Source organism: Nipponia nippon, unplaced genomic scaffold (assembly GCF_047370975.1).
Source record: "Nipponia nippon isolate SJK-2023a ecotype South Korea unplaced genomic scaffold, ASM4737097v1 scaffold_2, whole genome shotgun sequence".
Taxonomy (NCBI): Eukaryota; Metazoa; Chordata; class Aves; order Pelecaniformes; family Threskiornithidae; genus Nipponia; species Nipponia nippon.
The window spans coordinates 109,372,787-109,389,892 of record NW_028262336.1 but is presented as its reverse complement, the minus strand read 5'-3'; the positions used below and the strand labels follow the sequence as shown (position 1 = coordinate 109,389,892).

General features: G+C 40.3%; 1 protein-coding gene across 23 annotated transcripts in view; it reads left to right on the top strand.

Moving 5' to 3' along the window:
* CDK8 (cyclin dependent kinase 8) overlaps positions 1 to 15,419 on the top strand; it is an 88,144-nt gene extending 72,725 nt beyond the window's left edge. For 17 of the 23 annotated variants that reach the window (XM_087757739.1, XM_087757740.1, XM_087757733.1 and 14 more), the window contains 4 exons: positions 7,580 to 7,677; positions 9,078 to 9,156; positions 9,276 to 9,434; positions 14,134 to 15,419. In XM_087757739.1, coding sequence (XP_087613865.1) covers positions 7,580 to 7,677; positions 9,078 to 9,156; positions 9,276 to 9,434; positions 14,134 to 14,259 — 462 coding nt within the window. In that variant the 3' untranslated portion in view covers positions 14,260 to 15,419. The other 6 variants (XM_087757730.1, XM_087757732.1, XM_087757731.1 and 3 more) reach the window with 6 other exon arrangements.
* Positions 15,420 to 17,106: the final 1,687 nt, after the last annotated feature.

Sequence of the window (17,106 nt, the reverse complement as noted above, 5' to 3'; positions counted from 1 at the left end):
AAGTGCCTGTGTTACATTGTTTCAGATGTTACTGTATTGGGCCTTTTCTTCTGTTTTTTCAAGAACATTCAAGTTTTTAAAATAAACTTTATATAGAGAGGAGAAAGGAATTTAAGTATGTCTGGTGTCTGAATGGACATGCTCCTTATCTTTTCCAACTCAGATTAAATGTTTTCAGGCTAGAATTATAAAGTAACTATATTATTTGGGGGGGCAGGAGTGAAGGAAGAAAACAGGAAGCTTTTTGATTTTGGAGATGAGGAATACATTGGAGAAAAGGGAAGATGGTTAAGAGGCCTGGGTGTCTGAGGGCCATGTGGCTTTTGTTCAAGCCATTGGAAGCTGTACCTTCTCTGATGATCAGACCCAAGGGTTTTTAAGCAACCATCTTTTTTCTGTTCGGTACATTTTCCTCCAAGTAAATTTTGGAATTTATCCTTCAGTCAGAGCAGCACTGAGGCAATATTCTTCTTGCGGCATACTGCATGAGCATTTTTGAATGGGAGTTTCCAAGCAGATGAGTTATACTGCAACCGGTCTAAAATAGAATGTATATTAAAGGTTCAGATTAAAAACAAAAGTATAACCAGTTGAATCAAGTAGTCATTGCAAGAAGTTACCTGAAGGTTGTACCATTATGTGTCATTACTGTGAACTGTCTCCGCGCTCTAAAGTTAGAAGCTGGTGAAATACCAGAAGTGTTTACATAAGCAAGGAGACTAGTCGTCTCTGGTAGAGATTTTGGATTTCTGATGGATTTTTGTATCCAAGCAGAATTGGAAGCTGCTGAGCAGTCTGTATGTTTGTATGTAATGCATAAAAAGTTTATGTTGATATGTGAAGAACTGAAGTGCCTGTTATGCACGTGCCTGTTATGCACATGCCTGTTATCCATCCCGTTTTGCCCATAATTAATCCAGTTTTTACCATGTAGCTATTTATAACAGAGCTTCATAAATGCATTTTTAGTATTTATCGAGATTTTCTTATGTTTTAGTATGAGAATACACACTCTAAAAAAGATATATTTGACATAGCAAGTAGATAATATCTCATATTCCTATCAAAGCCTAAATAATATTTCTGAAAATTATATTAAGTAATTCAACAAGCAAAAACCAATGAACATGAAGTATCTGTTGAATATGATGTTTTGCATAGAATGGGGTTTGGATATAAAAACTAATCTTTGGACTCTTAAGTAAAGCAGATTGAGTAAATTTGCAGATCTTTCTCATCAGCCACTCTAGGCTGGTGTTCCATAAAACTATGCAGCTGTGTGCATCCGTACTTACCTTTCTAATCCCACCTTCTTTGAGAACAAACATGCTGCTTGTCACCTACAAATTTGACTTGTGACATATTTGGAGTCTAAAGCTCTCAAAATTGAGCTTATGTTGCTGTACCAAAATCTGAAAGCAGCTAATTATCAGTAGTGGTGAATAGCTGAGAAAACTCAGTCAGTTCTGCCTATTAAAATCAGTTACGTTAGATTTTTGTATCATACGTAGGCAATCTGAGGTAAAAACCTTATTCATGCAACAACCTGTATTACATGGCCAGTGACTTCACCTTCAAGTAACGCAAGTGCTTTTCCCTTCCCTCGATTGCTCAACTGTTTCTTTCTCATCACTCTCCAGTTTGCCGGCTTAACACCAAGCTCAGGTAACAGTGAGTAGTTCAGGCTTTGCTGTACATCTTGGCGGTCCATAAAAAGACTTTCCCTGAATGAACTAGCTTCTCTTATGAGCTGTGAGTGCTCTGGCCAAACCAACCTGAGATTTCGCATCTGCTCTCCCCGTTTTGTAATTTTAGAAATTGTTTTCAATAGAACAACAAAACTAGACACAAAATAATCACATGAGAATAACTTCGACCACTTAATACAGTGTTTTCTCTTCTTGTGCGGTATCACAACAGAGTGATAACTGCTTGAATGTATTCAGCATTTTTGTTCAGCGTGATTTATATTTATACCAAAAAGCAGTGGTTACATTAAAATGCAAAATCAAGGAATGGTGTCCTTTACCAGGCCACTACCACCCTTCCATCCTTGGTCATATCTGTTAGTGCTGAACCAGAGGACCAGAAGGGGAGTTTGAGCATGGACCCCTGACTGAACACGCTGCTTAACTGCTCCCTCACCCGCTCCTTCCACTTCGGACCTCTGCCCACCTTCCTTTGACAAAACTGATAGCAAGAGAGTGAACTTTGCGCAATTTGGATGGTGTCAGTCAGAGTCACACAAGCTAAAACGCAGGGTATTTAGTAGTGTAGATGTAGCCATGTTCTTTTGTACCTCCCATAGATATGGATTGTGAGGGAAGTACTGTGAAGTTAATAGTTAATTAGCTCTAATAGAATCTTCTCGGTTTTCTGCTAACTGCTGTCTGTCAGAACAATTCACTGAAAATCAGATCCCGTTTAAAAACCCTGGCCTTTCCAAACTAACATCTTAAAATGCTGTTCAGGTGCTGTCAAAATCAGAAGGTGCCTTAGGTTTCTGTTCTTGTTGTTTGAGGCTAGGCTGAACTGCAGATGAATGCCTTAGGCCCCTCCACCAGTGCCTGAACAAGTTCAGCGAATCTCTTGGTACTAGTTGTTCCAGAGATACTCCAAGGTTGACTCTTCCACAAGCGGTCTCACAGCCCTTCTACTCTCTGCATCAGAACAGATAAAAAAACTGTTTACATCTACTATTGTAAAATATGCCAGAACTAATAATTCCAGGAATAGTAAATCCAGAGATTGTTGTCATTGCCAAAAATGAAATGTTTTCATTTCCCAGCTTGAATTAACCAGATTTTTTCCCTTTTTACTGACAGTGATGCACATGGTCCCTTTTCACAGGCAGAACTGGTCTGTTAACATGAGACAACTTTGGCTCCTTCCTGCTTTTGCAGCTTACTTTTTTTTTCCACTTTCACTTTCCTGATTTTTTTTTTTTCTCCCTACTTATTTGTTTATGCCCTAGAAAATGGGCAGGCAGCTGCTGCTCCTGGTTAATTGAGTGATGCTTCACCTTCCATTTTGTTACTTTGGTCCATATGAACTGTAGTGATTGTCCCATTCATTGCAGATATATAAAGTTTACTGCATTTTTATTATGTCATTCAGCCAGGTGATGTTTTAATTGAATATTTTTAAAAATAGAAAATATTTGTAATAATAAGTGGAAGATTTGCTTCTGTGCTGGCACCTGAACAAGGGGGCAAAATAGGAGTTTTGATCCCTTGTGTGATAATGGTTGTGCAATCATTAAACTTTTCTTGTTGTTTCTGTTTTCTGTTGCTGATTATGACCAAGTTTGTTCACAGCTTCCCAGCATGTGATGGACAGCTTTATAACCTAATTGCCAGAAATGATGCCAGAAGTTTGCAGTGTTCTCTGATTGTGATGTTTTTCAGCATGTTGGCAATTCTTCCTCATTTTTTGCCTTCCCCTTTTCTGTCTCCTGGGATTGCTTTTTGAGCTGTTTGAGAGAACAAGAATTGTTCTGTTCGAACTGATATTCTACAAAGACTACATGCAGACTCAGAGAGCTGAAATAACTTGTTGTCAGTCCTTGTTGATGATGTGAAAAACAAAACTGGATTGATGGTAGTAATACATATTTATTATGTTCTTAACCGTGCCATTAAAACTGAAGGCTGAGGAGAGAAAATGTACTTTCCTAACTTTAGCTATCTGCAGCATGGAGGTCTGCGTTGTGGTTGTTTTCTCACTTAATAGCTAGTGAAAGGAGATGACCAGTTCAGACATAGATCATGACACTGGATCTTCATAAAAATGTGAATTTAATCCCATGAAAAGTATGAATAGCAAATGTAAAATGAATATTATTTGCATATGTAGTTTCTGCAGATCTTGTTAGATCCATGATAAAAAAAAAAGCTATAGGTTGAAAGTGTAGCATTTCTCTTAAAGATCATTGTCTCTGGCAATTCTGTGTAGTATCTGATGGTTATCTCATTCTGCCCATGTATGTTGCTTGTCTAGCACAGCCATATTCCACAAAACTGCTGGGTGGATGGGGAGAAGTATATGCATGTACACCAGACCTTTTGAATAAGAAACACTTACTTTTAGAATGCATCACTGCAATTCAGTACTGGAGTTTGGTAAAATTACTCTGGTCTGCTATTCCTAAAACAGAGAAAAATCTTCAGACCTGTGGAGACAGCATGATGTTTCTAATGTGTTTTTTATTGAAAATCACTGTTGGGATGCTGCAGTGACAAATGTATAAAGGCCAGCCAGCTTCTGAAACGTTTACATAGATGCAAAATGAGAGTGGAAGAGTAAAAGCAGTACAAACAGTAAAAACGGTTTTTAGAATTACCTTTCAGTCTTTAATGTTGCGCTGAATTTAGACTTCATGTCTGTTATTGGTATTTGAAGTTACTTGAGTTGTTCCTGGCTATGTATCCTAAGCATTTCTCATAGCATGTCCATCTAAGTAGCAATGTTTGTAACTCTCTTTTTACAAAATTTTCACTTTGCTTTGGTTAGTTCAGTTTTATTTTCTTAAATTTTCATTTGTGTGTTACCTTAAGATTTTTGCTCTGCTACCTGTTACTGAAACACCTTGTATGCCACTTTTTTAAAGCTGGGCATCAGGCAGCAAATACCTAGTGTGTTTCTTAGCCCTCTGTTAACACTTCCCAATGAGAGTAAGAGGTGCTTTCTCAAAGGGTAAGGTTTTGCTGGATTTTTAGTTGAACTGAGTTCAGCTCTTCTGTGAAACATTATACTTTGCCTTGTCTTCTGCATATTTATACTTCGTGGTCATCTTCGTTGTCTGTAACCAACACAGGCATTTTGGAAAGATTTTTTTCATGTAGTTAATACCCAGTTCATCAGTTGTTACAGAGATAAAGGCTGAGTTCTTACACTGATAGTGCAACAGCACCAGAGCTCAGACTTGATGTGCTCATGGAGGAGGCAGCTTACTGGACTTCTCTAGAGTATTTTGCATTGACCCACGTAGTGGATGAGGGAAAGGCTGTGGATGTTGTCTACTTGGACTTTAGTAAGGCCTTTGACACTGTCTCCCACAGCATTCTCCTGGAGAAGCTGGCTGCGCACGGCTTGGATAAGTGCACTCTGCGCTGGGTTACAAACTGGTGGGACGGCCGAGCCCAGAGCGTGGTGGTGAATGGAGTCAAATCCAGTTGGTGGCCGGTCGTGAGTGGTGTGCCCCAGGGGCTCAGTACTGGGGCCGGTCCTGTTCAATATCTTCATTGATGATCTGGATGAGGGGATTGAGTGCACCCTCAGTAAGTTTGCAGATGACACCAAGTTGGGTGGCAGTGTCGATCTGCTGGAGGGCAGGAAGGCCCTACAGAGGGACCTGGACAGGCTGGATCGTTGGGCTGGGGCCAACTGTATGAGGTTCAACAAGGCTAAGTGCCAGGTCCTGCACTTGGGTCACAACAACCCCGTGCAACGCTACAGGCTTGGGGAGGAGTGGCTGGAGAGCTGCCTGGTGGAAAAGGACCTGGGGGTGTTGGTTGACAGCCACCTGAACATGAGCCAGCAGTGTGCTCAGGTGGCCAAGAAGGCCAATGGCGTCCTGGCTTGTATCAGGAATAGTGTGGCCAGCAGGAGCAGGGAGGTGATAGTGCCCCTGTACTGGGCACTGGTGAGGCCGCACCTCGAGTACTGTGTTCAGTTTTGGGCCCCTCACTACAAGAAGGACATGGAGGTGCTGGAGCGTGTCCAGAGAAGGGCAACGAAGCTGGTGAAGGGTCTGGAGCACAAGTCTTATGAGGAGCGGCTGAGGGAGCTGGGGTTGTTTAGTCTGGAGAAGAGGAGGCTGAGGGGAGACCTTATTGCTCTCTACAGCTACCTGAAAGGAGGTTGTAGCGAGGTGGGGGTTGGATCTCTTCTGCCAAGTAACAAGTGATAGGACAAGAGGAAATGGCCTCAAGCTGCGCCAGGGGAGGTTTAGGTTGGATATTAGGAAAAACTTCTTCACTGAAAGGGTAGTCAGGCACTGGACCAGGCTGCCCAGGGAAGTGGTTGAGTCCCCATCCCTGGAGGTATTTAAGAGACGTGTGGATGTGGTGCTTAGGGAGATGGTTTAGTGGTGGACTTGGCAGTGATAGGTTAACGGTTGGACTTCATCTTAAAGGTCTTTTCCAACCTTAATGATTCTCTGATTCTATGATCATGTCATGCAAAAAGTCAACTAAAATTCAAGATTTTGCACAACTGCACTTTTGAGCAGCATGTAGCACACAGATGTGTCTGAGAGTCCATATCTGTCAGAATAAACAAGCACATACTGGAGTGGGTGATAAAAAGATATCTGGCCAGGTGGGGTTTTTGAACATGTGATTACTACTTTCTTTTACAGTATAAAGATTTTTCCAAGGAGTGACTTCATATAACATCTTTAAAATACTATGCATGACAATGGAGATGTACTACTATGACAATACTAAATAACGAGCAATAATGGACATGGAATCACTTTTGTTTATTAGTTGCTAGGAATTATTTGAATTTAGATGGATGTGATGTTGCTTCCTGTTAAGTGCCGCGTAGTTGAAGAAACCAGGCTAAATATGTGCATGTTACATCTTCTTGTGGGAAGCGAACAGACCATTAAAGAGAGAAAGACTTGGGGATACTGATGGATGAAAAGCTGAACATGAGCTGACAGTGTGCGCTTGCAGCCCAGAAGGCCAACCGTATCCTGGACCGCATCAAAAGAAGCGTGGCCAGCAGGTCGAGGGAGGTGATTCTGCCCCTCTGCTCTGCTCTGGTGAGACCCCACCTGGAGCACTGCGTCCAGCTCTGGGGTCCCCAGCACAGGAAGGACATGGACCCGTTGGAGTGGGTCCAGAGGAGGGCCACAAAAATGATCAGAGGGATGGAGCACCTCTGCTATGAGGAAAGGCTGAAAGAGCTGGGGTTGTTCAGCCTGGAGAAGAGAAGGCTGCGGAGTAACCTTATTGAGGCCTTTCAGTACTTAAAGGGGGCTTATAGGGAAGATGGGGATAGTCTTTTTAGCAAGGTCTGTGGTGACAGGACAAGGGGTATGGTTTTAAACTAAAAGAGGGTAGATTTAGACTAGATATAAGGAAGAAATTTTTTACGAGGAGGGTGGTGAAACACTGGAATGGGTTGCCCAGAGAGGTGGTAGATGCCCCATCCCTGGAAACATTCAGGGTCAGGTTGGATGGGGGCTCTGAGCAACCTGATCTAGTTGACGATGTCCCTGCTTTATTGCAGGGGTGTTTGACTAGATGACCTTTAAAGGTCCCTTCCAACTCAAACAATTCTATGATGCAAGCTGCTGGTACATCACGGAAACTCTTTGAATGTTTTTGTTAGAACATTTATGACTGGAACTAGCTGAGTGTCCTGGGCTTTGCAAGTAAAAATAGGTGTTCTTCAATGGGAAATGAAGTTACTATTTTAACAAGAGAGAAGAATGTGGTTATGCCATTTATGGTTAGGGTTTTGAGTTTCAGATGCATTTGTATCAGCTCATCTTTCAGGAATAATACAGTGAAGTTTCTGTAAACAGTTTCGGTAATGCAGAGCTTTTTATCTTTTATTTTTGAAGCTTCAGAAATTGCTCACTATGGATCCAATAAAGAGAATTACCTCAGAACAGGCTATGCAGGATCCCTATTTCTTAGAAGATCCTCTTCCCACGTCCGAGTAAGTGGTCAGTTTATTAACCTATCAGTACATCCAGAGATGATTTAGAAATGTGTGCTTTCTCTCTGCTGTAAATGTTTGTGAATATTGAGCTAAATACTTACCGTCTAACAACCAAAGAAAGCTATAACCACTAAAATGCCATTTGTGGTTTTTAAAATTAAGTAGCATTCTTATTAATCTCTTGCTTTATGGAACTTTGATCCTATTAGTCACAGCACTAATCTTGTTATTCACTGACAGGTTGATTATGCATGCTGCAGATCTTTGTAGACAACTGCTAAGTGCCCGCAGGTCCACTTCTCTGCTCCAGAATGCCAGATGACACTCTCTTAATTAGTTTACATTTTTCTGTCTTAGCCTTTGTTGTAAATTCGGTGGGTGGGGGAAGTCAACTCTGTGTCTCTGTGCTGTCATCCTTAAAAACTTAAATCCATTTTCTGTAGACACTCCTCTTTTCTGTTTGCGCAGGGAGATTTACAAAAGGAAGAAAATGTAGGGACAATTAATGATTTCATTAAAAATTAAGCCCCCCCTTCCCAAAAGACTATCCAGAGAGCACGATTATACACCTTTTTAGGAAAGCTATTAGTACATCCTGTGTATGATTCTCTACCATTGTCTAGGGAAGAATTTATAAAATATGGTATGTATATTTATAAGCAATTAATTTAAAACTATTTCACTAAAACCTACTTGATTATTTGTAACAGCTCCTGACCTGTCTCTGTGATTTAATGTTGCCATGTGAATGATTTGCTTTTGCAGAAATTGCTTTTAGGACAGTGTTTGGCTTTTTTCTCAACTTTAGGTTGGCATTTTATTGTGAATATACAATGAGTAATACTAACAGGTGTACAGAGACTCTATTATAAATACATTCTACTGATTAAGGGCAGGTAAATATTAGCTTGCGCTAGCAGTAGCAAATTCATGTGGATCACGAGGTGTGAAATGACAGATGAAATTTCTAGTTATTTTTAAACTTTGTTCCAGATGGTTTTGTTAATAGTCAGTGGAGTTTCCAGGTGTATTTTTAGTTAGTCCTGAGATTGTGAATTGCACAATAGCTGGATTAAGATAGCTCTTTGTGCCCTTGCAGATATCTAACAGGTGGTGTGCCTTTCCAGCCACCAGTTTGGTCACCAGTTACCAGAAACTGTGAAAACTATTAAGAGTTTAAATGAGTGTGTAAGAGGCAACTGAGGATTAAAAATAAATGTGAATAAGTTTACTAAGTTTAGAATATGATGAAAGTAAGACAGGGGAAACTTCTTCATTAGTTACAGGTATTAGGCTGTGGCTCAGGCAACTTGAAACTAGCATGGGTGAAGTATGAATCTTACAGGTCTAACCCTTCTGTTCTAATACAGTGATAAATAGACTTTTTTGGGGGGCAGTGTTTTTGCAGGTTGTCAAATCCCTTACCCAAAACGAGAATTTTTAACAGAAGAAGAACCAGATGATAAAGGAGACAAAGTAAGTACTGGAAGAACAGTATCATCATGCTTCACTGGCTTTCACACTATTTCCTGTTTTCATGTTATTTCACGTACTGCTTTTGAGTTGAAATTTTTCTTTGTGTTTAAACAATTGAGAAGAACCAGCAGCAGCAGCAGGGCAATAACCATACTAATGGAACTGGTCATCCAGGGAACCAAGACAACAGTCACACACAGGGACCCCCACTGAAAAAAGTGAGAGTTGTTCCTCCTACCACTACCTCAGGTGGACTTATTATGACCTCAGACTATCAGGTATTTGGTTTATTCATATATTATGTATTTGGTTGTCATGTTTACAGCAGTGTTTCTTTAAGCTAAAAAAGTAATTTTGTAAATGTCACTGTATTAACTGGTATTTTTTGGCATCTTTCAGATGTTTTTTCAGATGCATTTAGTTGATGGTTTGCCTGTAAATTGATACGTTGATGCTCTTTAGGTTAGCAGTAAGGAGATTAGGGACAGAGGTTATTACAGTTACTAATTTATTGCCTTCGTATTAAGGAATGCTTATTGTGGACCAGGAGCCTGTTGTGCTGTGCTCTGTATCACCTAAACCCACCATTCTTTATTTGAACAAGCCTGTAATGGTGGGAGGCAAAGGATATTACAGTAAACAAGTTGTGAAATAAGAATCTGAACAAGAATTTTAGTTGGGCAAATGGATGGGAAAGCAGTATTTTGGATGACAAAGACTTAACATGATGCTGTCATAATCTCTGTTTTGAAGACCAAGGGAGATTCCAGGTTGAGGAAGCCTAGTACTACAGATCTGAAGACAGGTGAGGTGGTGGCAATCAATGAGTGAGAAAGACAAAAAAAGAGGAAAAAAGCTTGAGGAAAACTTGAAAACTGTGTTCTAGCCTTCCTGCATTTGAGCTTGTGGTCAGTCATCATAGGAAATCAGAAGAGTTTGGAACAGAAGAATATCTGAGAGTCATCCCAGGGAATGACACCTGAATTTGTGGGTTTGGATGAGGTTACTCCTGGAGACTGGGGAGAAGAGAGTTAAGGACAGAACCTTTAGTTAATGCAAGATAGGAAATTACAAAAGAAGAGCAAGGAAGACTTCAAATGATATGCATAGGAGTAGTTAGAGAGGTGGCAGATTTTGGAAGCCTAGGGAATAGAAGATTTCAAGAGGAGGCATGCTGGTGGAAATGTTAGCCTGCAGGAACTCTGGTTCACATGGAATGCGTAGTGCAGAAAGCCAATTGGAAGAGAGTCTTGGATTAAATCAAAAGATGGGGAAGTCAGAAATTACTGGCAGTGTTTTCAGTTAATGTAAAGATTAATATCTAAATCTGAGACCCTAATATTGGAAACCCACTTAGCTGTGCATATATTCTGTAACAAAACTTAAGGAGAGATAAAGAATGGTTTCAGTAAAACTGCTGCTGTCAACATGCCTTTCACAGTTTGATACAGTTTTTCCATAAACACCAATGGGCTTTGAAATCTTGCATTTCAGAGTTTGTTCCTCAGAGTACCAGATATCCTCACAGGCTGCCTGGGGGCATTACCCTCATCCTTATATAAATCTCTATACTTCCAGCATTAGCCAAAACTTGAAAGTACTAAAAACTGTAAAATAACGTCATTTTCAGGAGCTTTACTGTGAGACCCTTCGTATAATCCCCAAGTGCCTTTGCTCAGCTTATCCCAGGACATCAATAGCATATCAGTTTTCAAGTCATTCTGCTTGAATGATGTAAATTTTTAGAGCTGTTTGAAATAGTGGTCAGCCTTAACTAGTGTTGCAGTGTGGGGTGCCTCTAAGTATAAACATTGTCTTTCTTTTAGTTGGATCATGCGTCACAGAGATGCTCTGCATGCACAGATGAAGCTCTTACAGGAGATTCATCCTTTCAATTTGGAAAGCTGCAGTCGATGGCTGTTTTGGCCTTTTAGCTGGCTCTTTCTACCGCTTCTGTGTGTGTGTTTTGAAGGAGGCAAATGCAGCTGTAACTGTCTTAATCTTCCCCTCATGTTGAGTGACATATCTAAGGACATCGATGCAGAGGTTGCATGTACTGTGCCAGGGAGCCCCATTTACATGCCCTATTTACATGCCCTTCACCTCATTTTGCTGCTGCAGCTTGGCGTTTTGAACAAACTTCAGCTTCCACTTCTGTGACCAAGAGCTGAAGTTTGCTAGTTGAGAAGTCAGAAGACTCAAATTGCCTTGGCAGGAGTTGATGTTGGTTTATTTTCAGCTCATGCTCATCAAAACTTTTGTAATCTCAGGTATCCATCCCAGGATTATAGCTGGGGGCAGCCCTTGTCAACAAACATAATCTCAGAATACTTTTGCTGTGAGATAGTGATAACTGCTACTTTGCTGCCTCAGGAGCTCTTGTTGGTAACTTGACTGCTTCTGACTAATCTTTTTGCTGTCTCTCTAGGAGGCAAACACCTGATTTTTTTAGAAAAAAATACATCTCCCCCCGAGTCTTGCAAGAAGGCAGTGGGTAGATTTGTTCTGATTAAGGTATTGGGAAAACATGGTAATCCAAGGGAGGAGACCTGAACTTGCTGGCACTAGAACAAAAGGGGTTAAAAGCTGCCTGTTGGTGGTTTCAGGTCTCCCTGAAAAAAATTACTTACATTTTTTGCTTCTGATCCTGCAATTTGAGGAGACGGCAAACAAATATTACAATACAGCCCTCTGTTTTAATCAAACACCTGTTCCTTTGTTCTTCATTTAATTTGCTCAAATTCCCTATATAAAGCTTGTGAAGAAGGATTGCCATCTCCTGGGCAAGGCACACTAAGACAGTTTCTCCATCCACTCAGAAGTCAAATTACTCTCCGCAGAGCAAGTTGACCTTGTATCCTTTTCTGCCATGCGTAAAAATAGTAGACACATGGTGCACAGACTTCCTTGCCTTCTCGTTTAAATCTGCAATGTGACACTTCCAAAGGCAATGTGACTAAACAGGCTGGAGCAATTCCACTACTCTGAGCTTTTGCTTGTGATAACCCCCTGGGTGCCTAATGGTATTTAGAAAGGATTGGATATTTACATTTGTTCTTAAACAAAAGCCATTTGTTGCACTGGGTGTCCTGAAAGAATCTGATGATTTTTAATTGCATCCATCTTAAAATAAGATCTGTTTTAGAAGTAAGGATGCAAAAAGTGTTTACAACTGACATGAATGGTCAGTTTTTAAATGGTTAAACTTGTGATAGTTTCCTACATACAGGAGCCGTGCTTGGGCAAACAGAATATTCAGGCATTTTTGCCCTCTGAAGTACATCCTATATTTGTTACATGGAGAAGGGGGACCCAGAGCTGTGACACTTCTGTTGGCGAATGACTTAGTCCATCTCTCGAGAGTGAAGGCAAATGTCACAAAAGTTCAGTCGCTGTGTTAAGAGTGCAGTTCAGCAGTGCTGGTTTGTTCCCCCTGGCATTAAGTGCTGGCCCAGCCATTTCTTCCCCTTTACACGGTACGCCCCTAGAGAATTAGCTTGGTCCTGTGAGCATATGCTAACAAGTAGAGTTTGCCTTTTCATTTCTGCCGTCATCTCAGCATCCTCGTTATAGCTTCTGTTCTAAATGCTGAATGGCAGGAAAAATTGGAGTTGTTATTTATTATTTTATATTGCGACTTTAAGCAACTTTAAAACAGCTTTACAGATTTTATGTATTTTACTTTTTCAGGATGTTGGTTCACCATAGCTTTGCATATTCAGGTCTCAGTAGCAATACCCTAGTCTTGGAATATTCACCTTAGAGAAGTTTCCAGACCTTTACTAGAAGCCGCTTTTTCTAAAAACTCTTGCGCTATCAAGAGTTCAGAAGTTACACAGCAGTTTCTAAATGCTGCAAAATTTGTGTGCGTGTGTCAACCTTAATATAAATGTAAAACAGCACAGTAATGTAATGAAATTGTGTTAATTTAATGAAATATTAAATGCTACTAAGTGGTCATGTGCTTAGATTGCAAATCTCACATGCAGTCCTTTTTTCCTTTATAATGCGTGACGTGGAAATCACTAACTTTTAGGTTAAAATCGAAGTAGGCAGTTGCTGATTTGCTTAGAGCTTCTTGCAATGATGAATGCTCCACTCAATAAGTAATTGTAGAAATGCTGGTTGAAAGGGGCCTCTGGAGACCATCTAGCCCAATCTCCCACTTGAAGCAGGACTGTTGGTAATGCTGAATCAGGTCAGCCATGGCTTTGTTTAGCTGAGTCTTAAAAAAACTCCATAGATGGAGACTTCACAGCCTCTCTGGGCAAGTTCTTCTAGTGCTATACTGGTCTCTTAGTGATTTCCTCCCCGCCCCACCAATGTCCAGCCTGAACCTCCCAAGCCACAATCTATGGCCGTTTCCCCCTGAAATAGCCGCTTCCACTGAGAAGCGTGTGGCTGTTGTCTTTAACTCTCCTTCAAGTGTTTGTAAGGCTGCTGCTAGATGACACCATAGCCTAAATAATCACGGTGCTCTCAGCCTTTACTCCTAGGTCGCACAAAAGGGTGGCAAGCATATCCTTTGTATAGGAAAATCTGCAGAATAATGCAGAGTGGCTCAGCAGCAGTGAGGCGCACCATTTGGACCTTCGCCCCAACAAACCTTCTTGGTAGGGGAAGGGAGCAAGTGGAGAAGACAGCTGCTGTGAGCAGTGGTAGCCTTGTGTAATGTGCAGGTGTCCCATAGCCATCTGGAGGGTTGGCTGGAGGTTTGATGATGATGGGTGTAGATTCACAGGAGGTAATTAGGATGGATAACGGAAGGGTGGTAACTGTCACTTTCTAATCTGGTATTCCTGATGTTCATACCTACACCTGCTGTAATCAGAGTAAGTGAAAAGAAGCCTGGCAGTGCAGCTGCTTTGAGACTGTGTTTGTTCAGTACCTCTGGAAGAAATAAATGGTTAGGAGAAACTGTCTTGCAATGTGCCTGTTATGAAGGATTGCGCTTGCTCTGCTTTTACCCCTCTGCAGCGTTCCAACCCCCATGCTGCCTACCCCAACCCCGGACCAAGCACATCACAGCCACAGAGCAGCATGGGATATTCAACTACCTCCCAGCAGCCGCCACAGTACTCGCATCAGACACATCGGTACTGAGCTGCATCCCAATAACGTCAATGCACTGTTGCTAATGCTGCAGGACCGGCCGCACAGCTGCCTGCCTGGAACCCGGCTTGGGCCACGAGAATGTACTGTACAACCACACCTCCAACCCATCTGATCGCCACGATCCACCCCCTTCCACAGAGCGGAGTAGTGGCTCCCAAATTGTACCTGTTTTTGGGGTTAGACTTGAAAAGAAAGTGCTAGCACAGTTTGTGTTGTGGATATGCTACTTCCATAGTTTACTTGACATGGTTCAGACTGACCGATGCATTTTTTTTCAGTGACAGTCTGTAGCAGTTGAAGCTGTGAAATGTGCTAGGGGCAAGCATTTTTGTTGTCGTATGTGGTGAATTCTCTTGATGTAACAACTTTATCTGACCAATAGTACACAACATCTTTGAACTGGTACTTGAAGCATACAGTATATGTTACCATGGCAAAAAAGCAAACTAACCGTGACTCTGAGACGATTTTGATAGACGTTTATTTTTAGTGACTTTTGTGGGTTGGTTCATTTTCCACCTAGATCAATGTTTTATGAACGACACGATTGCTATGATGAGATTTTTTTAAGAACATGAAAACGTTTGCATTTTTTCCAGCAATTACAAATGTCCCAAAGATTAATTTCCAACATAAGTTTTTGTTTTTGTTTTTAAATCTATGACTTGACTGGTATTAAAGCTGCTATTTGATAGTAAAATAAGTATGTTGTCATTGATATAAACATGTTTGGTTCAGCAAACAAAATGATTGTCATAGACAGTGTTTTATTTTTTTTCCTGTTGGTGTTAATGATTTGTGAGCATGCTTTGGGATTAAAAAAGCATGAATGATATTTCCTAAAAAGGTGCGGCATCCATTCAGATATTTCGTCATGATTTTTGAGAACCAGCTTGGTGTAGTGGATTTTAAATTCTGTTCAGTTAATTATTTTTTTTTTAAATGTTCGCACGTTGTTTAGGGGTGCCATTCCTACAGCAGAGGATCAAGGTGTTAGGAGAGCCTTAGACTTTATGAGGAAAAACTTACATACAATGTACTGTATCAAACTATTTTACATGAATGACACAAGTATTCTGAATAAAAAAAAAATCAAACATTGTTAAAACAAGGTGTTATGTAATAAATTTATTTTTCATAAATCTGCATATGACCTTTGCCTGTATTCCTTTCTATCAGCAACAACACCCTGCTCCCCCACTATATGTCTGTATCGGGTTGTGTCTGAGAAACAGTATCTGACAGGAATTTTTCTTGCAAATGGGCAGGCTTCCATTAACTGCTGAGAAGGATGTTTTTTTTTTTTAAATAGCAGAAAAAAAAAAAATACAGTGCCTTCATAAAATGTCATTGCCCCTGTTGCGTACATGTAGCTAATCAACTGGAGATACGCTGAGCGTGGGTTTATTACTAGCTACATTTCGTAGATCAGACAGCTCCTTTTCATCTACAAAATCTAGAGACATTCCTGTCTGAATAGTTCTTCTCAGGTTTCTGTAACTCATTCTTATCTTGGTATCTAATACCGCACCATGATTTTATGACATAAATATAGGCAATATATGCAGGATTTCTGCAAGTGCTTCATGTAGTGTGAATGTCAGCTAGTGTGATCCATTCAAATGCACTGAGCTACTGATGGGGGGGCAGAAGAAAAGCCAAATCAGTAGCCAGCCCAAAATGCAAACCATGTTTGAGGTGAAGATAAAATTATCTGAGTGGTTTAAGTATTCAGGAGATTTAAAACTCAAGAAAAAAGTCTGAGTACAAAGTTTATGCTGCTTTAGTAATACTGTGTGATACCCTCTGCATTTTGACATGAGTGTTGTCAAAAGCTGGCTTTCCTCAGTTTCTGGAACACAAATATATAGGTGGGAGTGCCTTGAACAACTTCTTGGTTTGTTTTTTCAAGTGAAAGCCTTTTTTTGTCTGTTCCTTAATTTATATATAGGCTTTGAACTTGCCTGTTTAGTATCTCCAGACTCTTCCCAGGTACTGAAATGGCGACAAGAGTAACTTTTCTTTGGCTAAAGTACTATTGGCCTAGATTTTTTGCTTTCTTATTGATGCACATCCATATTAATGCATAATAGTTAATATTATTCATATTAATGCAAACCTTATTTGATACCAGTATACTGTGATGTCTCCAATGCTTTGTTTAAAAGTAGCAGGCTGGCTTTAATTTCTTTATTGCAAAGGGAAATGCATCCAACTGACAAAAAGGACTCCTGCCATTAGTTTGTGCTTGAATTTAATTTTCCTATTAAGAAGATATTTGAGATGAAGATGTAGCTTATCAACTAATTATAATAAAACTAAATTACACTCTACATTTAGTTCTAAATAGTCTGCTACTCCATTTGTGGTAATTTCATTCATTCTGTTCCATTTTTAGTAGACATATTGCAGATTACCTCAACAAACTGAGAGCCTACCGGGAAGTAAAACCTTAATATTTGACTTGTTCTGATGTCCGAGTCAGCTGGTCGTTTGGGAGGAGGAATTTGAGGTTTTCTCTAGAACTGCGGAAAGAAAAGATTTTTCAATGCTTGGTCTAACCTCCGATACCCCTTCAAGACAGGGTATATTTCTGTTGCAGGTAAGGTTAATCTTGTCATATTTCATGACGATTATAAATGACGTGCATCAAATAAGTTTTTTAATATTGGTCTTAGGAATACTGAGGGCAAGGTTCTAAATTACTTTCCTGAACTGTTTAAAAAAAAATAATCCTGTTTTGTCCCTGTTTTGCTCTCGGGGGCTTTTTACGTGCGGGTTACAGAAAGGGGAGGAAGAAGAAAGTACCTTTGAGAACATTTAATAGAAGAGTTG